Source organism: Cyprinus carpio, chromosome A22 (genome assembly GCF_018340385.1).
Source record: "Cyprinus carpio isolate SPL01 chromosome A22, ASM1834038v1, whole genome shotgun sequence".
Lineage (NCBI taxonomy): Eukaryota > Metazoa > Chordata > Actinopteri > Cypriniformes > Cyprinidae > Cyprinus > Cyprinus carpio.
Window position 1 is genome coordinate 1,648,532 of NC_056593.1, and position 26,128 is coordinate 1,674,659.

Below are 26,128 nucleotides of genomic sequence, written 5' to 3' on the forward strand. Positions count from 1 at the left end.
GCCGTGGTTTTAATACGTTCACTTTTGTTGTTTGTAGACTAATCGATTCACACGTTTGGCTCCCGTTGTCGAACGTCCTTACGTTGAGCAGACTAACAGGACTTCCATGCACTTTAGCCGTCGTAGTTTTTGGAGATCAGTCCGACAAGTCCAATCGCATGAGTGTCTTTACGTTTTTTTTTCTTTTTTCCTTCCGAGGAAAAGTTTGTTAGAAACACACAAAACTCCCAACAGTTTAAAAGGCAGCACTGGAATTTCCAGATTCCAAGTTCTCTCGTACTTCGTCCCCCAACGTAACAAACTAAATTATAAAAGTGAACTAAACATGGCATCTGTAACCTTCCAGCAATGAACTATTAATTAAAAAAAGATGAAGTGCAGAGGCAGTTGTGAGAGATGGGCGTGTATTTTAACTAATGATGATGACATGAAGCTAATCACCAAACGTGCAACCAATTCAAAGCAATTCACCCTTGCTGTTCATATGGCATTTTATAGGCACTGGGCATTTTATTAGCCCTTCATCATCCCAATCTAACAACAGAGTCACTCAGAATGAAAAAAAACACACACAAAATGATTACTGCTTTAGTTCAGGTATGGGTAAAATCTCCTGAATCTCATAAAACCCTTCCAGAATATTGCTGGGTCATATTTCACTCCAAAATAAAACCAAAAATAAGAAATTATATTTTCTTTGGAGAAAGCCAAGTCTATTTTTTAAGACCGGTGAGATGTTTCGCATTACAATATTTTATTTTCAAAACAATTAAACATTTTCCCAACAATACAATATTAACATAGTCCCCCCCAAAATCAAATTTTCATTACCATAATGCAAAAAATTCACATTACTATAATGTGAAAAACAAATGATTAAAAACAATTTGTTGCACTGATTCCAATAACAAGTTGAATTTAAGTATTTTTTTAACTGTAGAAGAGTGAAACATTTACCATTGTATGTACAATAATTATTATCACCACTGAATAATGAGAAATACTGTATTTTTTGAGGTGAAAGTGTTTTAAAAATCTGTAAAAATAGGTTTTATTTTCTTTATGCTTTTTGATTTTGGAGTGAAATCTGACAGACATGTATTAGTGATATTACAAAAATAAAAATAATAGAGTGATGAACATAGTCTGTTGGGATTGGGAGAAGAGTGGTTGCTTTATTTCTATTGGACTGTGGTGTGTAGTTTGTTTTGGTTAGGTTAAGGTTGAAGGTTTGGGGTTGGGTTAAAATTTTGAAATGAAAAAAAGAGGAATGAAGTGAAGAGAGATAAACAGAGCTGTTAGCGTGAGACAAAGCTTCTTTCAAAACTGTGCAGGGTTTCCATTAGCATAAACATTTTTTTTGTTGGTTATCTCAGTTTTGTTCAAAGACAAATCTTGTGGGTCAAATTATACAAATACATATAATATATATTTGTTTATTTACAGGCATTATATTCAGGATCATAGTTGATATCTAACAAATGATTGAACATTCGGTGGTTTGAAAAGTAAAAAGACAAAATAAAATGTTTCAAAAAGCTTTCACAGATATGGGCTGTAACAAAATTATTTTTTGTGTTTTTTTTTTTTGTCAAATTTGGACTTTTTATTTTGTTCAATTCAATATTTAGTAAAGCAGTTGTACATCTTTTATAGAAGTAATACTTCAGTTAATACTAGCACTATTGATGAACAACAACAGGATTGCAATCATAATCCAACCTTCATCATTGGGCAACAAGAAGTCAAAGCTCTCCCTGCAATGATTTATGGGAAATTTCTGCATTTCTGATAATGCATTTCCCCGACTATTTAAAAAAACAAACAAACAAAAAACAAAACAATAAAAAGTCAGTCATGATTTCATACACACAATTTCATATCAAGGTGGTATAAAAATGAGCGCCCGCTTCAAAAACGAAAACAAAAAAGGCTATTCATATGAAGATTTGGATACATCTTTATATTCTGCTTTTAAATATACTATATGTGAGTGTGTATGTATACATTCACGTCCCATTCGTCTATGTATACATGCACACAAACACATCTCACGTTACATTTCTACAGTGAAAAAATAGAATGTCTTTTAACGTAATATGAGCAAAATGAGCATTATTTTTCCTTTCTAATAAAAAAAACGAGTACAGTATCTTTGCTAAAAAAACAAAATATTAAACCAAGAAATCAACTCTCTGTTAAGAAGATAATAGTCAAAATAATACAACAATAATGTATTTCATTTTTTTTTCTATGATGTTACAAGAATAAGGCTTTTTGGAAATAAGATTACACACGGCTCCTTTCATTCTCTCATCAATCAGAACACTTCAGGTTCGAGCACTCTCCAGTACAGCCAATCAGCTCTGACGGCGGAGTGCAGGCCCCTCCCCCTCATACGTATATGCATGAGTGTGTAAAACAGTCCCACCTACAACAACAGATTCACAAGATAGTTGTACCGCAGTTTCATGGCGCAAACATATGCCTGCTTCTTGCTTTTCATTAGCCAAAATCCATTGAAGAAACACCTCAAAAACAACCAACAAATAAACACAAGAAATCCCAAAGTAACCAGGAATGGGTCGTTGATGATGATAAAATAAAGTTGGACATGCGATTTCATCCTGGGCAACTGTTGGGGCATAAGGAAATGGATTGACTGGTGGGACCAACACACGTAATCACGCTCTCGCACACTTGTGTCCATTGAATTGGACTCTTCACATGTACACGTACAGCATAATGGAGCAAAAGCAGCATGTTTGGTATCAAGAGCAAAACGAAAGCAAAAAAACAGTTGTAAGACAAAAAGTAGTTTGAAATGATGGGAATGAACGTTGTTCACTGGGGACGGCAAAGCAAGATGTAGCCACGCATCCCCTATCCGGTGTGCCAAATACATGGTTTAAGTCAACGGAGAGACCAGTCAATGCATCTAATGTATTCGCCAATGAAACTCCAGACTTTCGTGGTGGTTCCTCTCATCCTAATCTCCAGTTGATGCAACAGGTCACGCTCCCATTGGCTCTTGAGGATGGAAATGAAGCTACATTGCGCCGAAGAAACTCGAGACTTCATTAGTGGTTCCTCTGGTTCTAATCTCCACTTGATGCAACATTTCACGCTCCCATTGGCTCTAAAGGATGGAAATGGAGCTACATTGCACCAAAGAAACTCAAGACTTTCTTTGGTGGTTCTTCTGGTCCTAATCTCTAGTTGACATAACATTTCACGCTCCAATTGGCTCTTGAGAGGTGGAGATGGGAGCTACATTGGCAGAAATGTTCGCTAGCATGTCTTTGAAAGCACCAAAAAACTGTCCCCACCTCAAGAAACTGATGTGATTAGGTCTCAACCATTTCCTTCAATGCCTCAGAGCCTCAAGACGTGTCGGGTTCTTGTTTGGCGACTCCAGTGGTTTCAAGAGGAGGGTTAAGTTCTCAAGTGGATGAACAGTTTGCCTCGAATTGCTTTTTAAGTGGCTCCCAATTTTGTCCGAATGGCAACATGTCAAAGAGAGGCTTGGACCCAAGACGTGAGCAGCAAAAGAAGTCTTGTTTGTACCGTTGCACCAACTTCTCCATTGAAGACATCAGTGAAGTCCGCTGCTAGACCGATAGTTGTCCTTTCAATGCAAACGTTTCCATTTTAGTAAACAAAGAAGGATTTTAAATGCCAACGAATTACTTAACCAATTAGGTGCTCATCATCTACACTTTAATATGCGGACCTGTTGTATCTCACCAACTTTTCCTTCATGTCTTTTTGTAATATGTTCACAGAGTTAGTTTGAAAAGAAACAATGTTTGTCCTCCATGTCAGAACACTTGAGGTAAGGTTAGTGGTCCGACACCTAGATCGTCATTCCTGCCCTACAGCCTGAGCCAAAACGTTTGGTTCCTCCATCACGAGCTTGGGATATAGAAGGGTTTGGGATCCGTTTGCACTTCTCCAGTGTTGCATGTCCAATTGGGGTTACGCGCGAGGCGTTTTGATTGGTTCCAAAAGACGATTATCCGAAAAAATTGTATGAATTGTGTATAGTTGTCATCGTTTCATGTTTTCAAGCAAGTTTTTTGTGGCTCAGGAGCCTATTGGGGGGAGGGGGGTCATGGGTCGGGGGAAACAAAAATGGCTTTTTACGTTGCATAGTGATCAAAACTTCCAAGGTACTCCAGAGCTGCCTGATAGCAAAACTGGTACTCGTCCTGTAAAGCGAAACACAAAGGCATCAGCATTCGCTATTACTTCAATTTGCCAAACGTCCAGCAATTAAACAAGACCATCTGCAGTAAATCAGAAGCTCTGGACTCTCACCTCTGTTTGCACCATTGCTGGCCGTTGTGTTCTCAGCATTTTGACCGTCTGGAAGATGTCCACCACACCCTCGTAGCGCATCCTCTCCAGCACAATGCTTAGCGTGATGAAGACCCCGGTCCGCCCCACACCGGCACTGCATTGAGGAACGCACAAGCTAGTGTTAAAAAACACTCTCCAAAACTGAGAACTGATGATGGTACAGTAAAAAAAGTTTGGTATGTTGGCACCGTTTGCTGCTAACTTTTCCTGCATGGTAGTAACCTACATGAAATAAGTATGTGAAACACTAAGCAGTAATGTTGTTGCATCATGTTATTGACATTTTTCCAAATCCATGAAGCAAGATATATTTACTTGAAAAGCAAAATTGGTCAATATATTAAGATGAGAGTTATTTTTTTTTCTCATCCTACTAGCAAATAGTTTTCTCTTATTTTAAGTACAAATATCTGTATGAAATAGAATACCATCATACTGCTATATTGCATTCCTCAATTTGAAATTAGTATTTGAAACTAGTAATGTAAATTAGTATGTAGTGTTGTTGTCACATGACCTCAAAACACTGCACCAAGTTAACATCTCAGAAAAAACAAAACATTTTTTTGCATTATTCCATTTTTAAAAATAAACAGTTAATAATAATACAAGAAATACACAAATAAAAAAATAAAAGGATAAATTGTTTAAAAGTAAAAAAAAAATATCCTAAATAAATAATTTCCCCCACTTTAATCCATTTATAATAAATAATAAAATACAAATAATAAAAAAAAGAAATAAAAGAACAATAAATAAATCCTTAAACATAAAAATAAATATGTAGATTTGAAAATGAAAGTACTATAAAAACTAAAATGAACAACAAAACAAATAGACAAATAAAATATTTAAGAAACAATAAATAAAGAAATAAAAATAAGTATGTGGATATTTAAAAAAATAAATCTAAAATGCCCAATGCTAAATCAATCAATCATTCAATCAATCAATCAATCTGATTTTGGTATTTAAAAAGATGTAGTGGTCTAACAAATAAATTGGAATAATAAAAAAAAAAAAAAATCATGACATGGTGTCTATTCATTTGTCACACTGTAAGTGGAAGGAAGGTCAAATGCATTGCATTGTGGGATACAGTATTCCACACAGTGTTCTCTTGCATGCTATGCACATTATACATAATGCATACTTCACTATTTTAAAAACCCTGGCTAGTATACTATTCTGAATTCACCCAATAGCCATCTATTTAAACAGCAGCAGAATAAATCAAACAAACACGCGCGCGCTAAGCTCGTCTCGCTGTGACAGCGCTTGAAATAGGAGGAGTCTTAAGTCTGATTTTTCAAGGCTGCCTTCATAAGCAGCTTTGGCGCCGAGCGATTTCACCAAGCCAACAATAATTGATATGACAACGGGCTTATTTTTGCCTTTGCCTCTACTTGGTAAGATTGAAAGTGACAAACGGCTTGGGAAAGCAGCGGACGGACGCTCAGGGAGGTCTCTGATTGGTTTAGATTCCCGACCAATCACAACGTGCCGTTACAATGATGCAACCTCGGCAGAAGAGTCGGGCAATCTCATGAAAAACCGGTTCGGAGACTCACGACGGTCACTGTCAGGAAAACAATACGCTTTTGACGTTTCTGTCCGTCCGTGCTGCCAGAACCCTACAGAAAGGAGGCTGAAGGAAAGAAAAGACAGAAAGAAGTGGTTCGGTTGGCAGCCGGTCCAGACTTCAACCCAAGCGCTGGTTAAATAGACAGACTTTCAGATCTGACAGGCGTGAAGACGCGCTGAATGAGAGGATTTACACTTCCATTCAGTCGACGTAATCATGCAATTAATGACAAAACCATGTGGCTCTATTAGATATGAAATCTGGGGGAGAGATGGATGGAGAGGAGAGGAATACGAGAGAAAGATTAAAGAAGGAGTTCAACCAGCACCGAAAAAAACCTCAACCCTCGTCAAAGACAAAAGGACCAAATTTAAAATCAATTATTTTCCAGTGGAAAAACATTCTGAAAACAACATAAATTCACTTGGCAGGCACATTTGCATATAACGATTTTAATTAAGTCTAATACATTTTTTAATATACTGCAAGAAAAAAAAGTCAGTATTTTTGTCATTTTCCAGTATAAATATCTAAAGATTCATAAATCAAATTACATTTACTTGAGATTTTTCAGTATTGTTTTCTGAAGGGTTAATTTAGTGTCGTAATACAATAATAGTAATTAGTTGAAAAACTTAAATTATGCTCTCTTTCTATATATTTATATATATTCATTAGTATTTTTTGTATTACAGCAGACTATTAACACAATAAGTTAGTATCATAATTACTATTAATATTATTTTATTACTATATAGATTATTAGAATTAAAATAATTTTTAAAATCATTAAAATTATACAAGACTGTATATATATATATTGATTAAACATTTAAACTTCTAAAAATTCATTATTATTTTATAGTAATAATATAATAAAATAATGATACATAGTATCATCATCATCATATATAGCTATATAAAACTGTATGTTCTTAATATATGAATTAAAATATTATTTTCATTCATATATATATATATATATATATATATATATATATATATATATATATATATATATATATATATAATGAAAACAATTAAAATGCATATTAAAAACTAACATAAGATACAGTATTATATACTATATATTAATGTTAAAATATATAAGAGTTTGTTTTGCTGTGTAATAAAAAAAAATTATACATATTCCTCAAACTCAGTTTTGTTTGTCAAATGAATTTTTCTTGTTTCCAGTACAGATATCTAAATATTCATAAACTGAATTACATTAACTTGAGAAGAAAAATATTAAGTGCTGTTTTCTGAGGAATTTATCAAAATGAAGTGAGTTTAAGCTTAAAACAAGAACAAATATCTGCCAGCAGAGTCAGAAAAATAAACTTCATTCAAAGGAAAGACAGGATTGTTTTTCTGACCTCACCGGCTGAGATATGTTCTCGTCTTAAGAAAAAACTCAATTAATTTTGATACATTTGTCTGGGAAAAAATACTTAGTCTGTCATTTTTGCTTCTCGATTTTAAAATGTTAAGATGTTATTTTACTGGAAAACAAGATGATGCAATGCCTTCGAGATCCAAAAAGACCAAGAACAGCATAAAAATGCCTCTTTGATGGAGACGCGGCGCCAGACTGAGAGACGGAGAGAAAGATGGAGAAGAGAAAAAGCAAAGGAAAGCAACTCCAGCCTCCTGTCGCTCCATAAACACAAACAAACCATTTTTAATGTTTTTACAGGAGTTTCTTCTGCTCATCAAAGCTGCATTTATTTGATCAAAAATACAGAAAAAAAGGTAATATTGTGAAATGTTATTATGATATAAAATAACGTTTTTCTATTTTAATATACATTAAACTGTAAATTATTTCTGTGATGTGCAGCTGTATTTTCAGCATCATTACTCCAGTCTTCAGTCACATGATCTTCAGAAATCATTCTAATATCTGAAACTGTTTTGCTGCTTAATATTTTTTTGGAAGCTGTGATACTTTTTTTCAGGATTCTTTGATGAATAAAAAGTTAAAAAGTAGAGCATTTATTCAAAATAGAAATTGTTTCTAACAATATACACTACAGTACAAAAGTTTGGGGTCAGTTAATTAAATTAAATTAAAAAAAGTTCAAGAAAAAAATAATTGTATTTAAATAAATATCATATAAAAGTATATTAATAAATATTATAAATATGTTATAAACATATTATAAATATATTATTACAATTATTCTCTCTCTCTCTCTTTACATATATATACATATGATTATTTTTTTTAATTATTAATATATATTTCTCTGGTATCAGTGTTATTTTAGTATCATTGAGATTATTATTATTTTTATTTTATTATTACTACTACTATTATTTTTATTATTTTAATATTTTTAGAAAATTTTTTTTTATTTTTTTTTTTTTTTTATTTTAGTTATGTTTGTTTTGTTATATTTAAGTAAATTAAAAAAGTTATTGATAATTGATTTTTAGAATTTGTATGTAAATAAATATAATTTATGTGTATATTAATAAATATATTACAATTATTATTATATTATTACAATTATATATATATATATTAAATATAATTTATGTGTATATTAATAAATATTGATAGATATTATATATATATATATATATATATATATATATATATATATATATATATATATATATATATTATTTATTTATTTATTTTTATAAATAGTTTATATTAATATTTTTTATTTTTTTATTTAAATTATATTTGTTTATATTTATATATAATTGGTTTTTTTTTTTTTTTTATTTTATTTGTTTATTTTTATTTTTTGTTTTTTTTATTTTTATTTTAATTAATTTTTGTAATTATCTACTCTTATTGTATGAAAAAGAGCAGCATGAACGTCCTGCTACTTACACGTGTGTTACTTTATGTGTTTATGGTCTCAAAGTCACAAAATCGTACACTTTACAGGGCGAGGGGTGGATAATGTGTGTTTCCTCACCTGCAGTGGACAGAAATGGGCCCATCCTGTCCAAACTGCTCCTTAGTTTTATGCACCTGTCCGATGAAGTCAATGAATCCCTCTCCTGATTTGGGAACGCCCTGCTCCGGCCAGTCGGTGAACTGGAACTGCCGTACGGTCCTGGACTGGCCGTCCTGAGAGAAAACCACAAACACTCATATAAACGCCAGTCTCTTTGACTCCCACAGTCCTTTATTTCACAGGACAGTGGGTGGATGGATGGCTTTATCCGGACGGACGCGGACAGCCGCGCCTGATACGGGATTTAAACATCTGCCCTCCTGCTGTGAGTGGAGGGAAATCAATGGTGTGTCTGACGAGCGTCATCTCGAGGAGACGCTGCTAAACGGCTGATCGATGGTTTGGAGAAACCCTGACGGATGAGAGGAGAGAAGAAGAGAGCGATCGAAGGGAAGCTCAGGCAGAACCAGACACAATTAAAGCTGCTGGGATTTCACGGAAGAGGCCGGAAATATTCAGCCATCGCTACAGTGAGAGTCTGACGGACCCAACACACTGAAACACAGTCTAACGCCAGGCTTCTGGATCACACACCAACACTCCGCGTCCTCACATTTCTAGCTCCTATGATGCGGGTCATGTGGATTTTGTGCTTTTGTTAAGAAAGAGATCGAACTGTTTCAGTTAATCACATACAAACTTGACTATTACTTGGTTCATGAATTTGTTTTATGGATATTTTTACATTTGTTTAATGATTTTAAATAATAAATGAAATAAATATTATATTTAAAATAATTTTTATTTTGTGTGTCTGTGTATATATATATATATATATATAATATATATATATATATAGATAATTTTTTTTATATTCAAAAATGTAATTATATATATATTCTTTTCTAAATGTTATATTTTTTATTTAAATTGTTATACATATAAAAAACATATTCAAAAATGTAATATAAATACATGTACACACACTTTTTAAATATAAATTAATAAATATAAGCAGGAACTCAAATTACAAGTAATATTAACCTGATATTGAATAAAGTATCAATATAAAAAAATATAAAACAAATATTATATATATAACAATAATATTGTATTATTACTAATTATATTATTATTATATTAATTAATGATAAATATTCTTTCGTGTTCATTAAAATATGGACTGATCATTTTTAACTATGCAACTTTACTCTGCATCAATATTTATTTTTATTAACATTTTAATTCTATTTTTAGTATATTTTAATATATATATATATATATATATATATATAAAATATTAAAATGATACCCAAAAATATAATTTAAATTGTTTACATACTCTTTATATAAGTTAAATAAAACATGCTAACAAATGCCTTTTTATAATAATAATTACAGTATAATATTATTACTAATAGTATAATAATAATAATATTATTAATAATATTTAATGCTATATTTAATTATTAGAATATTAATTAAAAATAAATATTCGTCCTTGTGATCATTAAAACACTATACTTTGCAACAGCAGCTTTAATCAAAATGATGGTTCCTCTGATTGACTCCTAGGAGTAATTTCAGAACAAATACATAAATAGCAACATATAAACTGAATATTGTCTATATAAATCCTCTCGACAGCAGTCATGCGCCTTGTCTTTATTCTTCTCCGTTTGATTAACTGCAACAAGAAGCGTGTTTTTGCTGCAACATAAGAAGGGTGAAAGAACACGAGGCGTAAAAGAGCCCGGACCGAATAATGCGCACACCCTACAGGCCGAGCAATGTGTGTCCAATCGTGTGATTAAATACGTGACTTGTTCGCTCCGCGTCATCCCATCATGCCTCGGTCCAGGCCCCGCCTCCTCCAGTCGGCTCTGATTAAAGCTCTCTTTGGTTCTCGTTGCAGTCTGATTACTGGAGAGCCTGCCTGGACGATTCAATCACAATTAAAGTGCTTGGCTGGAGTGAGTGACGCTCAGGATGCTCGTTTCGTCTTGGGTCTGTCCGCTCAGAGTGTTTCGAGTCATTAAATGAGCGGTTCTGCTAGCAGTCGCTCGCTTGATGGGATATTCAAGGATTTCTGGAGAAAGACCTACTGCTGAGACTCATGGGAAACACGATTATAAGACATCTAACAGTATTTTGGCTCAGAATGGATACAGAACTAAATTTAATTGCGTTATTTTTACAATAAATACTTTGTAACTGATATAATCTGCAATAACGTGCTTCCAAAAACAATGATGTGGTATTACCTTGTTTTTATGGCATGATTTACATCAATATTCATTTATACATATAAGTAAAAAATTATAAATACTTAATACTATTATTACTAAAATTATGCTCAAAAAATATAATAAGAATAAAAAAATTATATAATGTAAAAATGCTAATAATATTATTAATAAAAATGTTATATTTTTATTTTTTTATAAATATTATATATATATATATTATTATTATATGGTTGTTTCCTGGTTTTTTTTAGCGTGTTGTACTTTATATTATAATATTATGATTAATGTGTATATATTTTTATATATAATAAATTAATAAAATACTCAAAATGTGATTAAAATTTTAATAAAAATAAAATATACAGAATTAATATATTATTGCTAATGATAGTAAATAACACATTTTTTATATTGCTTTTTATATTAAATTATAATTTTTTTATAGAATTTATATATAAAATACATATTCAATATAATGTATAATATCAGTTATTACTGTAAGTTTTAATACGTGTGTCATGACACTTTTACCATGTTTAGGTATATACATATTGTAATCATTCAATACCATGGTATGTTCATATATGACATACCATGGTATTACCATATTTTCCCCTCATGATGCCAGGAAACATGACATTCTTTGAAAAGTCTCGGAGTACCATGGTATGTAAATACAGTAATATTTAATATCACAATGTCAAAGTACCAAAGTACCATGATAATACTGTGGTTTTTGGACATGTACCATGTTAATACCACAATATTCTTGGAAATACCTTGGAGATATAATGGTTTTTATATGGTACTTCCAAGAATATCATTGTAAATGTCCAAAATAACATAAGAACACCATGATATTTTCTGAAGTATCTAAAAATACCATGTGAATAATTCAGGAAAGGTATATGAACACAGTAATCATTCACTACCATTCAGCACAATATGTTTTTGTTGTATTTCAGGACTCACCCGAGCATCCGTCACTTTAAACTCTCTGAGGATGTACTGCGGCATGTTGTACTCTGCCATTGGATCCACCACGAAGTACTGATATCTAGCGGAGCGCTCCGCCGGCCAGTACTGGTGACACTTTTCCTGCGAAAACAAACAAAAACATAATTAAATCACATGTTCGAGAAGCTGAAAGCCAATGGTCTTGAAGAGAGAGACACTCACTCGTCCCATCTCCCTCAGTTTGGTCAGCATCACCACGATGGTGGAGTTGTTCTCCCACAACATCCTCCAGAAGTCTTCAGTGGTCTCCGCTAATGGCCCTTGTGTGGCTATATAAGCCTTCTGTTGTCTACAGGAAAGAGAAAGTGAGTCCCTGTGAATTAAAGGCTTACTCAAACCCAAAATGAAAATTTGGTCATTAATCACTTAAAAAAACCGGGAGGCTTGTGACTGTCCCATTGACTGCCAAGTAAATTACACTGTCAAGGTCCAGAAAAGTATGAAAGACATCGTCAGAATAGTCCATCTGCCATCAGTTGGTCATTAATCACTTAAAAAAACTTGATTTATAAGAAAACAGCGCATCCTTGTGGCGCAGCTGACGCAGAAGAGCGTACGCTGCTTGGAGAAAAGTATGAAAAGTGGCGCGGCTGGCAAAGGAGATGATGAGAAGCTTAGAGGAAACGAATTGTTTAATAAACGGAGATGCGGAGAAATTTATTCGCATACAAAAAGTATTGTTGTCACTTCATAACGTTACGGTGTGAACCACCTGGTGGCAGATGGATATTCTAACGATGCTTTTCATACTTTTCTGGAACTTGACAGTGTATTTTAATTGCCAGTCTATGGGACAGTCACAAGCCTCCCGGTTTTCATCCAAAATATCTTAAATTGTGATCTAAAGACGAACAAAGCTTTTACGGGTTTGGAACGACATGGGGGTAAGTGATTAATGACAAAATATTCATTTTGGGGTGGAGTATCCCTTAAGGTGCTCAAATTGGGTTGCTTTCCCACTGCAGATCGCTGTCGCCGTACCTGTATCCATCGATGAAGCTGGCATTGATATAGTCGGATCCCTCCAGCCCTCTGATGGGCTGCAAGCACACTCGAGTGGTCTCATACGGCATGATGTTTACCAGGCGGTTTTTAAATTTGTTGCATGGTAGATTGGCACTTATGAATCTGGACGTGTGGGCTTTGGAGTTCGCCAAACGCTGTGGGAAAAGAAAGATGATTGATCAATCCAAGCCAATGTCTAAAATTCGAAACATTTACAGCTTAAATAGAGTTTACTTCCAACACCGTTACAGATATTTAGGCTTGAAGGACATTCCTTGCTGCATGGGAATCACAGACAGTCGTTTAACCATTCTGACCTTTTATTTTTGGTGTAATGCCTCTATTTTTCTCAGTGTCAGACTGTTTATAAATGGGCGAGACTGGGTGACCCAGTTTACTTGTGCTCGCAGGAAACCTGTCAATGCTCGTTGCTGTTATAATTACCAAAACCCCCATTTTTTGTCCATCAGGTGGCACGAAACCCTCCTCTGATACAACTGGAAACTCATGCAACTTTGGTGGCAATTGGTAAAATGGGTCACTGATGCTTTTAGGATGCTGCTTTGTATTCATACTCTGACTGGACACCACCGTTTTGTACGCGCACATACACCTCGTACCCCTGTCTCATGATCCAAATTAGAGCTTGTAACCATCAATTAACATCAACCGAGCCACAGTACCCGCAATTCTTCTCCGTTTTCTAGGTCAGTTGTCTGGAAGCATTGTCTCCTTTTAACTGGACAAGCCTGGCACATCTAGAAACTGTGCTGCACTCTCTCACTCTCTCTCTCTTCTGTTCCGCCAGGTAATGCCTTTGCCCGGTTATAAATCCATTCAGTTCCTGCTCCAGGCCTAGTCTTTTTTTCTCTTTCTTTCAGAAGCAGCCACTGGCTGTTTGTCTTTCCTTTGAGTCTTTGAGTAGCTTTCAAAGAGGGACCTGGAAGGGCATGAGGCATTCCGGTGGGAAGCGCCAGCTATGAACCGAGCTGTTCAAATAATAAGCACGCACACACACACACACACACTTTGGCTAGTTTAGCGGACCGGGGTAGAGTTTAAAAGAGGTTTTTGACATGGTTAGCCCTGTAGGCACCTTATTAACACTAGAACTCTCATTGTGTTGGGAAAGATTCTATCCCCCATGCTAACCATATAAATATGACAAATAAAAGTAATAAGTTATGTGTTAATTTTAAAAGTGAAAGTGAGGTGTGGCCAAGTATACCACTGATTTACCAGCCTAGCACAACTCTAACCAATTAGTCTGCCATCTTATCATTCCTTTAGCTGATTAGCCTGAAAACTTAGCATGTTGCTATTTGATTTTCTGGCTAGAATGGCATACCTCTACTCAATTACCTTGCTACATTGACGGGCTACTCACGAGGAACCATTTCTGACCAATTTGCGAACCAATTCAGACATTTTGCTAACCAGTTTGATGATCTCTTTAAAAGAACTCATTCAGTCATGAATTGGACATTGCTAGCTGTGTTTTAGCAACACTAGATGCACAACTTGATTACTAAAATAGCACATTTGACAATAATACTCATACTATGATTTCCAAAAATAGAAATGCTATCACCTTGCTACTGGGACCCATCATTAAACCAATTGGTTTGCCACCTCACTAATGCTCCCAATGCTTCTCCCTGAGCTGGTGAGGATTAGTTTGTTCCAGGCTAAAGAACGAGCCTGAAAGAGCAAAAGAACTGGAAAGAAGGAAAACCTTTGAAGGCCTTGGAGGCCAGAAACCTGCAGGGGGTGTTTTAGTTGCCAAATGGAACCCACAGTCCCTGTCTGCTCATTAGTGAATGCATCGCTTCTCCTCAACATCCGTCTTCACTGGTTGTTAATCACCCTTTACACAATCCCTCTCTGTTTGTCATCAACTTTTGGTTGTCTCTGTCACAACTAGAGCTAGAGTTGGACATCTGTATCCACAGTAACAAAACATGCCGCCAAGAGTTGTCGATTGTTACTAGTTCGATTATCTTGTGCCCTCCAGAGCAACACTTCGCAGAACATCTGGCGAGATGTAATTAGAGGTTATTTTGTGAACTTCTGGGGAGATGTTATTAGAGGTTGTTGGTTGATTTCATTAGACGTGCTTTCTGGTTTTTAATTTGTCTTGTTTCTGGATGTAGGAGAAGAGGCTTCGTGCTGCCACTTCCGTGTTCCCGCAGGCAACGGCCTCCAGGAGAGCATCGTGGATGAAGCTGTACTGGTCTTCCGTCTGCACCATGTAGTTCCTCTGGGAGCGCATAAGGGTCACGTGACCATAGATGTCCACCGTCTTCTCGTGCTTGATGCGCTCTAGCATGGCGTCAATCACGATGAAGCAGCCTGTGCGGCCCACACCAGCACTGAAAACACATGTTGCACAAGTCAGGGATGAAAGTTGCAGGAAAGTTTGGTTCATTACCAAGAACCAAAGGCCAACTTTAGGGAACGATGCCAAACTTGAATATGACTTTAAACGTCAAGACTTCCTGACCAGTTTCTGGCTTTGAGAGCCCTGACAAGTAGGAACAGGGTTCAGACCTGCAATGGGCGATGATGGGGCCGGCGTCAGGTGGATTGCAGGTCTTCACCCTCCTGAGAAAGGCCAGGAATGGAGTGGGGTACTCGGGAACGCCGTGGTCCGGCCAGGCGGTGAACTGGAACTGTCGAACCTCTCGCTTTTCACTGGAACCATTCTGAAAGAAGAACAAATGCTGTGACGCTAAGTTGCTTGAATGCACAGAAATAAATCTTACCGGTTATTTGCCGATAAATCTAGCCCTAGTTCTATCAATGCACGATTTAATTGTGTTAGCATGAGTTCATGGAGCTGTCTAGCAGTTCAAGGAACTTACATGCCAGTATCATAAACATGCTATGATAAACACATTCTGGAATCGCCTTGTGTCACCAAAATGTCTTCTACAGTGTATTTTAACAAAACAAGGGAGCCAGGAACATGTCTGCCGCAGAGGAGATTTTGTTAAGAAGAGGGAGAGACATCAGTGTCCTGCTAGTTCTAGCGGTTAGCCTTTATTTCTCATCCTGTATGTCTTTAAAGGGAGGTTTTGCATTTCAATGTCACTGCTGTTCCAACAGAGGCTCCCTTTGAATAAATGAATAAATAAACGATGTAATTAAGAGCAAACTGGCCCCGTTTTGCCAGATACTTCACCCCAACCCCAAAGGCTGTATTCTGCAGGCTGTTTCTCTGCAGTGGATGGGCTTATGCAGGATTGTTTTTAAGAATTCATGACTCTGGGTTGACTGTGTGTGCGACTGCAGGATATGCGCACACATAAATACACTTTACTGTTTCAGCAAGTATGTGTGTAAGGGTAGTAAGCAAACTCTGACTATTCAGCCCAGCAATAAAATACAACAACTGTGGTGCAACAAAAACACCTTATCTGTATTTGAAGATGTCCCTTTAGTGAAAAAACAGCAACATAAAACAGTAAACCATTACATCTATTCTAGACTGTCTAAGAAGACAATTTAATTGCTCATTCATAACACAGGAGATCTCTTCTGAAACTAGTGGATTACTGGGATAAATCTGAGAAGATCCAATTACTTTCTGTGCTGTCTAGGAGAATCAATTGAGATATTGAAGAGATCTCATTTCTCTGTCCTAGCACGCCATAACCATAAGCACGCTCTTCGTGCTCTGTACGACAGTCTCTCTTTAATCAATGCTTCTGTTTGTGTCTTACGGGCGCCCTTCACTACAGTAAAAGCTCAATCCATTTTAATTCACGTTATGGTCTGACCGTGCAACTGGCTGACCCCTCTCTATCGCTCCCAACCACTTCATGTTTACTTGACCGCTGCGCCGTCTGGGATGCCAATTTTGCATGGAGTCATTTTGCTCTGGCCACTTAGCTAAGTGCCTCTCTTTGGCAGGCGTAGCATTAAAAGATGATGGATGTGGAATGAGGAGATTATAAAAAAATGCGTGTGTGTTGATGTACACAGTCGAGATGAGAATGCTGGGAGGGTTTTGAAAAAATGTTCCCGTTTGCAATCATCCAAGTTGTGTATGTCTATCGGAGCCCGAAAGCAAAACTGTGTAATGTGTCTGCTCTAAGGTCCAGAGGGAAATAAGAGGCCTATACACAACGTAAAACTCTTTAAAACGTCTAAAGCAAAGTGTTCCTAGGAAAGGGAGCGCATTATCTAGGAAATGCCTTTTTTGTAGGCTGGGGTGTCCAATCCTGCTTCTGTACGGTCAAGGTACTGTAAATGTTGCCTGGAAGTTTCTAACAATCCTGAAGACCTTGATTAGCTTTAATTAGGCTAAACTCTAGGATACTGGTCCTTTGGGAGCAGGATTTAGCACCCCTACTGTGGCTGAATTGGTTTGCATGCTAGGTGGCACTTACTGTAGGTGGACACAAACAGTCTTACCTTGTGTAGAGAGAAGGTGCGCACACAGAAAGTGGCGAGTTCGATGGTGTCCAGGAGTGTCACTTGGATCATACCATAGGTCTCCGTCCCTCTACTTGGCCAGTACTGGTCGCACTTTATCTGCAGAGGGTGAGGGAACGTTAACATACCTTATGTCTTTCATGTGGGTTTAGCTGTCTTTTTTGGAGGTCATTGACTTTGATTTACACAGACATCTCTATGCAAATGCCTTCCGAATTTCAGTGTGCTGAGGAATTACAGTGCCATTGAACTTAATCTCACCAAGATCAAATCAAATAATCATCTGGGAGCTAACTAAAGCCTTTTCCAAAGACACTAAATTATACTTTGGATTCTCGAAAATGAGAAGTAAGACTCGTAACAGTCTCTGATTCACAAATAATGACTCAGTCCTGGGGGTTCACACCTGCAATCTCAAACCCTTCCCGTCTACCCACGTCACATCAATACCCAGGCATAATGTTTTTCTTTCCTCCTCCGACACCTGGCACATTGACAGACCCCTGGCCTGCTGTAAAGATGCACTCAATACGGAGCATGGTGAGCAGTCAGGCTGCCCTCCGTGCCCTGATGCGATGTGACAGCTCGCTGCTTCAAAAATGTGCAGGTTTAATGCGTTCTTTGCGCTTATGCTGCAGATTGAACGGCTCACTCTGATCGCATCTGACAGAGCTCTAATACGCCATGTGGCGCCCGCTAAGATGCTGAGAGAGAGTGAGAGGGGGTGTCCTGAGATATCGACGGAGTTTGCTGAGCCTGAGAGTCTAGGGTGTGACGGAATCGTCTTCAATGAACTTCCAGATGTCACGGCTGAGGGAGTCTTCAAGATGAGGGATTCTTAACTTCCTCTTTTTCTCTTTCTCTTCTTTTTTTGTGGTAAATGGGCCGAACTGCCACCCGATAGAGCCGAGAGATGATTCCCAGTTGTTATCGGAAAGTCCCATTTCTCTCCATTTTTCTCTATCCTTTTTGCTCATCCACTCAACCGGCAATGGCATTTCAACTGGAATAATGTTAATTTGTTCAGTATGAAGCTAAGTCTTTATAACAAGGCTAAAAGAGACAGCCTATTATCTTCTTAGTGACTATTAGCTCCCTTCCACAACCTAGTGAGCTGCCTAGCTACCCAGGATTTTAAGATATCACCTGCACGTTCCAGATGTTAAGGTTGTTTCAAAATGTAAGATAACTTCTTTTAGCAAAACTTAAATTCTGCATGTGTCTTTTGCGGAGAAGACAATCCTTGAATGCACTGCAAAGCATTTCATTTAATACTGTAAAGTATCTATAAATAGTTACCTAATATAAAATTGACCATTTTACAGAATATTTACATATACTGCACATTTTTATGCTTGAGAGGATCAACACGCTAATTCAATATTCTCTTATTAGCACTTTTTTGTGACACCTATGTATAGTATTCCAGATTAATCCATTTTTTTTTTGTTTAGCCTCACCCTTGACTTCTCTTCTAGTCTAGTCATCATGACCACAGTGGTGGCTCGTTGTTCCCACACCATTCTCCAGAAGTCTCCGAAGGTCTCCGGCAATGGCCCCTGTGTAGCTATGTATGCATTCTGCTTCCTGTAGCCGTCAATGTAGTTAGAATTGATGTAGTCACTGCCTGTGATACCTGAAACAAAGCAAGTAGGTTGGTAACTGTAAGAGTTAGAACCAGAATGACAGAGATGTTCACTTTTCAAGAGACACGTTAGAAAAAGCAAGATTTTGATTGACACTATGCTACATAACACAAAAACGCAGCGAAATATCAGTACATCATCAACATATGACCGTTCAGATTTATTTATTGTTTTGTTTAGTTTAGATGTATGGAGTGAGAATATGAGGTGTAGTATAAAAGGTATTATTGTACAAAAAGTATTTTTTTGTTTTTGGTGCAAGAAAACGTGACTAATTTACTTGCTGACTCCAAAAATGTGGTTCAATACCCCTGTTTCTAGAGAATTCCAAAATGGCTGATGTTGCTGTGCGAGTCTCTTAACTTGTGAAGAACTTGCTGCTCCAATAACATGATATACAGTTGACTGTTTATAGAGAATTCCAATTATATGTATGGTAGTAGGATTTTGGTGAGCTTGTGACAGATATCCATCAGAGAAAATAATCCCCATGAAAGAAAAGACATCGAGCCCCTTCGCAGCTTTTTCTCACTTCCTTCCAGCTTTTTCTGCCCGGTCTAGCTCTCTGAGGGCCGGCCAACAGCATCCACTGCAGCTGATTTAGGGCCAGATGCTATACGATGGAATTAGGCTGGTCTAGGAGTAAATCAGTGAGCAGAACCCACGCCAGACCCCTATTCGCTTTCTTTCTGCCATCGCTCTGGGGGGCCCGTAGTAAATCTCCCATAAAGCAGCCAAACATTCTCCCGCCTAAGCTCAGGATCCATGAGGTGGTGGGAACAGAAGTAAAGCCCCTGTGTGCCACTGCTAGAGGTAACGATCTTGCGGTCTAGGTTGTGAGATCTCTCAATACCACATAAATATGGACTTGGCCCTCAAAATTGGGATCTCAGAGTCTTTAGAGTTACTTCCGGGTCTGGATCTTGGCTTTAAAGGGTTTAAGTGTTGGTCTGCGTATCAACATGTATTTCTCATAACAATAATAATAGAGGTGATTTAACAAGCCAGTTACAGGACGTGGCAAAGTAATGTATTGATGAATTACATTTTGATTTGATTTGATGTGTCATTCCTGTACATATAGCACAAATGGCGAGGGACAAATTATACAACAAAGTTCAACACTTTAGGTTAGGGGTTTGTTCAAATCCCCCAGTAGGAGCAAGCGCCATTAATTCTCTCAAACAAGTCACTTGTAATTACACTCGGGGTCTGCGCTCGCTTCAGACCTCTGGCAAATAACCTATGAGAGGCATATTTAATTGTACAGTTTATCCAACACAAAAGCTTCAATCACAAACACAGGCCCGCGGTGCTAAATTGTTGTTTTCGTGCTTTAACAGCGAAGAATGAAACACTTGGCCGTGCTCATTTTCTAGGTTGGAGAAAAAGGCAAAATTAGCAATCAGGGGGAAAAAAGGATGCCATTAAAAGCCTCTTCCCCGCCTCACAAAGCGATCGCGGGAGTGTTTCACTTTAGTCATAGCTAAGTGAACAGAGCATGGCTGCCTGCACGAATTGTTCCATCGCTGTGTCTAATGGCGAAATCACTACACTGTAAAATGGAAATTTCGAACTTGATTAATTTATGCATTTACGGGCGCTGTCTTTGTGATGATTCTGTTACGCTGCGTTATTGCTCGCCTAAATTGGGTCGTGGTGAACTGTGGCAAAAATCAAGGTGACGCGACGAGGAGGGAGGGTACCTGTGGGGGGGGGGGGTTTATAAACAGCACAAAGGAGCAGTGAGGATTGACAGTCGCCTCTGGATAGAAAAAAGATGGGCTTTTTACCAACATTACAGCAGAATCTCTGTTGATTTTCCACTGTTTCTTCCAAAAGCTTGACAGCTTCTATACCTCAACCAAAGGCACTTTGGGATAGGGCTGTGCAATTTCAGCTGCTTGTGAATTATCTGACTCTTATTTCCTGTATGTGCACGAGCAGACAATATAATTGTGTGGGAAGGGAAGAAAGCCGTTTGTTTTATACGGATAAACACTATAAGGTTTTAGGACCTTGCACTGAAATAAATTTCTCAAATAAACAGCCTTTTTGAAGCCAGATGCATCTGTGGGCGACAAGAAAGTTCAGTCGTTCTGGAACCTTCAGATGCAACGCTTTTCTTTGAAAGAATCAGTGTGTGTGCAGTTCTGTCCAACCTTCGATGGGTGCCAGGATTACGCGGGAGTGGTCGTAGGCGATGACGTTGGCGTAGCGGTTCTTGGGTTTGTTGACCTCCAGGTTGGAATGATCCCAGGTGAACTGCTGACCTGGATCGATGGACTGTGGAAAGAGAAAACAGAGTGAAGCAACCCCCAGGGCTTTTCCCAATCCCCTCAGCATTGCTGGCATGAATGCTAATGTGAGAAGAGAGTGAGTTTACATCCGCTAGAACATCAGAAGGTGGCAGAAAAAACAGAAGAGAGTTCAACACTCAGAAAGCAGGGTTGAGTGAGGCCACGGAGCCTGGGAGGACTAAAGCTAACGGAAACTAGCAAATTTGAGGATACTACACAGAGCAGCTCGGATAAACATTCACAAGAAGATAAAAGTCCTGCCGCAATCACAGCCGCACATTAAAGTGTAATTAAAAGCCGTCTGCTATCATTTAAATATTCACCAGCATTCGGCCAGGTAGCTTTGTAGTGGACAGTGAATAATAGCAAAGGAAATGCTGATAAAAGAGTCTGTTCTTTCCTGTGAGGGGGTGAATTATTTGAAGCCAGCAAGATAAATGCCGCCACATTCCCAATATGAGAATTTCTGAATAAACATTCTATTCCCCTGTCGGGGTAATTTAGTATTCCATTATGATTCCGAGCCTGTTCTCGGGCAATGGCTCCGTCCCAGCTCTTCTAGCTTGAGGGATGTTTTCATTTAGGCGACAGTCTCTGCATGCTGAAACTGGGACTAAATAACCCACAATGAGGGGATTGATGTAACTGTTTACCCTGTGATGATTATAGGCACAAATAACAGAGCATTGATCCTCCACAGGTTGCCCGTGCTCTCAAACACATCTCTTTTATCATCTACCCTGAACACAGCCAGTGGGTTTCAGCGCACACAGCTTGGATTGGTTTGGTTCTCCTCCAAGCCAAATGCCACACTGTGATGTGATCTAACGGATCACGTATGTATGGAAGCATGATGACATAATCTGAAGTTTGGTATTCCACAGCACGTTTTTGCATAAATCCCAACCCACATCCTCATATCTGACCAAAACCCATTGCGCCAAACACATTTATCTGCTTCAAATCAGCTTCCAACGCTAATGTTTTTTCTCTTCTCTAGACCAATTTTTCATAGACATCACATGATTTAACAGCTACTATTAGCATGCTAACATGTTAATGATCAAAAACTACATTCATTCCAGTTTTTTTTTCTAGAGTTGACCTAAATTATGTATTTGATTTATGTATTTGAGTTTAAGGAATTTTTTCAACTTTTCCAAAGATAAATAATAAATGCAAAAACTCCTTTTAATCTGTAGTTAAGAGAACATGTGATTTAATGTGACATTTTTATCTTAATAATTACACTAATATATTTAATTTTTTTCATTTAATAAAATGTTAAAATTAAATTGAATAATTTATTAACATTAAAATGTATATAAATGTTTATTTTATTTAAAAATATTAAACTAATATATTTCATTACATTTTAAATGTAATAATTAATTTTTATAATTTAATTTCCATTATTTCATGAAGGCCTTGCAGTTCCATTGTAAACCTCAAAGCGTTTATGGACCCCCTACTTATTCACGAAGCCAGAGCGGATCAAATTTGTTTTATCAATTTATGTAACTCTGAAACTATCGAAGGTGATCCTGATTATGCCATTGATGACTCCCTATTTGCATATGGCTGAGGTCAGAAACAAACTATTCAACAATCTACTACTCAGGCTTAGCTGTTTATGAATGATGTTTCTTCATTTGGATAGCATATGCAGCTAATGCTATATGCTAAGCCAATGTACCAAAAATGATAGTGGGTTGGCTCAACTCAAACTCAACTCATGTTCCTGCTGAGATATCAGGTCTGGCTCACGCTGGGAGCCATTTAAGATGGCATTAAGCCCCGGGGGTGTTGATGGCAGTGCTGCCATAGCACACTGTGATTTAAGATGGACGACAACATTTGCTCTATGCAAATGAAGGCTGATTCAGCAATAGCAAAGGCTAATCAGCAGCCGCTACGTTTGCGAGCCTAGCACTTCAAATCGAGACATCTGCGCCACTGCAAATCCCCATGGGACTTGAGTAACTGCCATGCAAACGGTAAAAACAATTCACTGGCATTGTTGTACAAGCAACGTCTTTTGAAATGGCTAACAATCTTATTCGCAACATAAAATGCTATTTCTGTGTAATATGCAGTACCTCATACTCCTGGGAGAGCTTCAGGTTGTCGTTGGCCTTCAGTAGCTCTGTGTGCTCGGCTAGCTCAGAGATGGGTATCGGAGGGTGGTTCATCATACCTGTGCACCAATCAGGAGAAGACGACATAGAAAGATAAGGTCAGAAAGACAGACGGGCCAAGAAAGACAGTTAGAAGTAGTGTTGTCAAAAAGTACAGATGTCGGTACTAGTCAGTACGATACCAGCATTTCCTGCGAGCATTTTGAACGCTGTTGTGTGGATTCCCAAACACTGTAGCCAATCACAGACATATCTGTTAAGCATTTGAACACAGTGGCCAATCAGAGCTGTTTGAGAATTCATTCAACAGCACTCAAAATGCAAGCGAGAAATACTGGCATCGGCAGATTTTTTGAATTTCAGTACCGACTGGTACCGACATTGGTACTTTTGACAACACTAGATAGAAGCCAAATCCCAAAAGTTGGTGGAGAAAATGGGATCGAATAGGGGAAGACACCCAAGCATGTGAGACAATGAGGTGGGGACTGGAGTGAGGAACAGTGGGTGATGTTAGAGACACAGTGTGACCAGGCCAGAGCTCTACATCATCAATTGGACCAATCAGGATTGTCCTAATACAAAAAACTGGATGCATACAGAAAATATGAAGGAAAAGAACTAAGGATGATTGCTAAGGTGCTGCAAAAACCCCAGACCAATTACAAAAATAATAGCGGGTCAAATGGTTCCTAACAGCAATGAAATCTCTTCTTTCTCACTCCGCTGTAGATAAAAACGACAAGCAGGAGGACACTTCATATACTTGGTTGGTAAGACAAACCATACGTTTGTCCTCAGCAGGCTAAGACAAGGGGAATAATACGCTTGATTGCCTTCGTGAAACCAAACAAATCTCCTTTCAAACTGAGTCACAGGAACAATAAATTGAAACAACCCCCAAGATCTGCCCTTGAGAAATATGTTCATGTCTGCAGAGCCGAAACGCAATAGATTTAATCAAATGCGAAATCTGAAAACTTTTTTTTCTGAGACAAAAGGCCAAAAGCACACTACGAGATTGAAGCTAGTCACCCTATGTATCTGGAATAGGAGAAGGGTATCAATTTTCCTTAGCAGGGTTAACCCTATGCTACCCTGTTTATTTTTATTGTAGTCATGCTTATGTGGTGGCAAATACTTATTTTAATCTTAAATTTGAATAAACTGAATTATTTGTTTTTTTTCTTCAGGATCACTAGAAACTTCTAGGCAGGTGTGTTACAGCAAAACTCTTCAAGAAATTGGTCCTCCAGGAGCAAGATTGGACACTCCTGCCCTAACCGTAACCCTATCAAGTAGGCGGTTCTGGCATTCAGGAACTGTTGGCAGTAGACTTGAGTATGAAAGAACACAAGCTTCTGTCTTGTATTTTATGCTAGGCTTCATAACCAGACTCATTTGCATGTCGCCTTGCACGCAACCAAAATATGGACTTACTGTTTTTGCTTTCTTTGTCTTGCTGCTCTGGGGGGAAAAAACTGGAATGCTTCCACACTAAACATGAAAAATATGAGTGAGCGAGAGGTAGAAAAATACAATATTGCCTTTCCCTGGAGTAAACCTCTAGCCTTAATATTTCTAACAGCTTTTCTTTTGGCAGGAGCATGCAATAATTTCCTTATGTAATCCTTAATTTGCGCAATGATGGGAAATAAAGCTCTTGAGGTGGAGGGGTGATGATGGGGGTAATCAGGGTAAGGTAGGGGGTTTATTTGAGAGTTCTGGCCTGGGTCAAGATGACCCAATGGTTCCGGTGCAAAGTTAAGCGCCGTGTTCTGTGCTTCAGTTCAGCCAAAGCTAAGCAAGCATGTCACGCAAGCAGTCGCCCATGCTAAACCTCCAATAACCTACAAGACCTTTTCTCAAACAAGCACTAGTTTTGCTGTTTGCTCAGACTAACAATTTTCTAGGTCTCTCTCTGTGGAGTTTATCCAGTTATGAATTAGTAATGGATTATGGCAGAAAACAGACATGTCGTCAACAAGCTCTTTCTTAAATGGACGTTTTTATAGAGAGCATTGGACTTTCTTCAATGCGAGGTCAAAAGCTGGATAAATGTTGATGTCTTCTTTGAAGAGTACTGCGATTTAATTAAGCATGAATAATCTGCATAATCACATTAGCCATCCTCAATTTCACTTCCAGTTTTTTTCTTCTCGTAATGTTGTGTGCCGCAAATAGTTTGGGTTTGATTGAGAAAGGACGCTTGCTAATTTGACATTATGACAAAAAAACGAAGCGAATGCCACTCAAGATGCCTCGAAAAAGTTCTAGCTGTTAGTTTTCAGACTTCCATGCAAAACAAAGCCAATCAAACTATGCTAATAACGGTTTTCCCTCAACCACACAAATGTTATTCTCATCAGCCTGGCCAGGCTCTTAGAGATAGTCTGGACTCAGTTTTTCACTCTTAATGTGAACCAAGGTAATATATGCCAAAGCACCCTCGAAGAAGATGTGAA

The 26,128-nt window shown here is 37.5% G+C and overlaps 2 protein-coding genes across 2 annotated transcripts in view; both read right to left on the reverse strand.

Annotated features, from left to right (window-relative positions):
* Positions 1-1,578: 1,578 nt before the first annotated feature.
* LOC122134841 (receptor-type tyrosine-protein phosphatase S-like) lies at positions 1,579-13,318 on the reverse strand. Its single transcript, XM_042711639.1, has 6 exons — positions 13,116-13,318; positions 12,297-12,423; positions 12,090-12,215; positions 8,887-9,041; positions 4,321-4,456; positions 1,579-4,211 (listed from the first exon to the last, which is right to left on the reverse strand). Exons 1-6 carry the CDS (start codon positions 13,205-13,207, stop codon positions 4,143-4,145), a joined length of 705 nt encoding a protein of 234 aa, XP_042567573.1. The 5' UTR covers positions 13,208-13,318; the 3' UTR covers positions 1,579-4,142.
* A 1,928-nt stretch (positions 13,319-15,246) lies between these two features.
* The window catches only part of LOC109080143 (receptor-type tyrosine-protein phosphatase S-like), a 135,579-nt gene continuing 124,697 nt past the window's right edge, over positions 15,247-26,128 (reverse strand). The window contains exons 27-32 of the mRNA XM_042712281.1: positions 23,625-23,722; positions 21,388-21,511; positions 19,040-19,215; positions 17,559-17,678; positions 15,690-15,844; positions 15,247-15,511 (exon numbers count right to left, since the gene is read on the reverse strand). Coding sequence (XP_042568215.1) covers positions 15,247-15,511; positions 15,690-15,844; positions 17,559-17,678; positions 19,040-19,215; positions 21,388-21,511; positions 23,625-23,722 — 938 coding nt within the window. The remainder of the gene's footprint in view (positions 15,512-15,689; positions 15,845-17,558; positions 17,679-19,039; positions 19,216-21,387; positions 21,512-23,624; positions 23,723-26,128) is intronic.

Excerpts from the sequence above, each read along its gene's own strand:
- LOC122134841 (XM_042711639.1), bottom strand. The coding sequence starts at position 13,207 with ATGCCGTATGAGACCACTCGAGTGTGCTTGCAGCCCATCAGAGGGCTG. Across the intron at positions 12,424-13,115 it reads AGCTTCATCGATGGATACAG|ACAACAGAAGGCTTATATAG; the intron begins GTACGGCGACAG and ends TCTTTCCTGTAG. Across the intron at positions 9,042-12,089 it reads TTAAAGTGACGGATGCTCGG|GACGGCCAGTCCAGGACCGT; the intron begins GTGAGTCCTGAA and ends GTTTTCTCTCAG.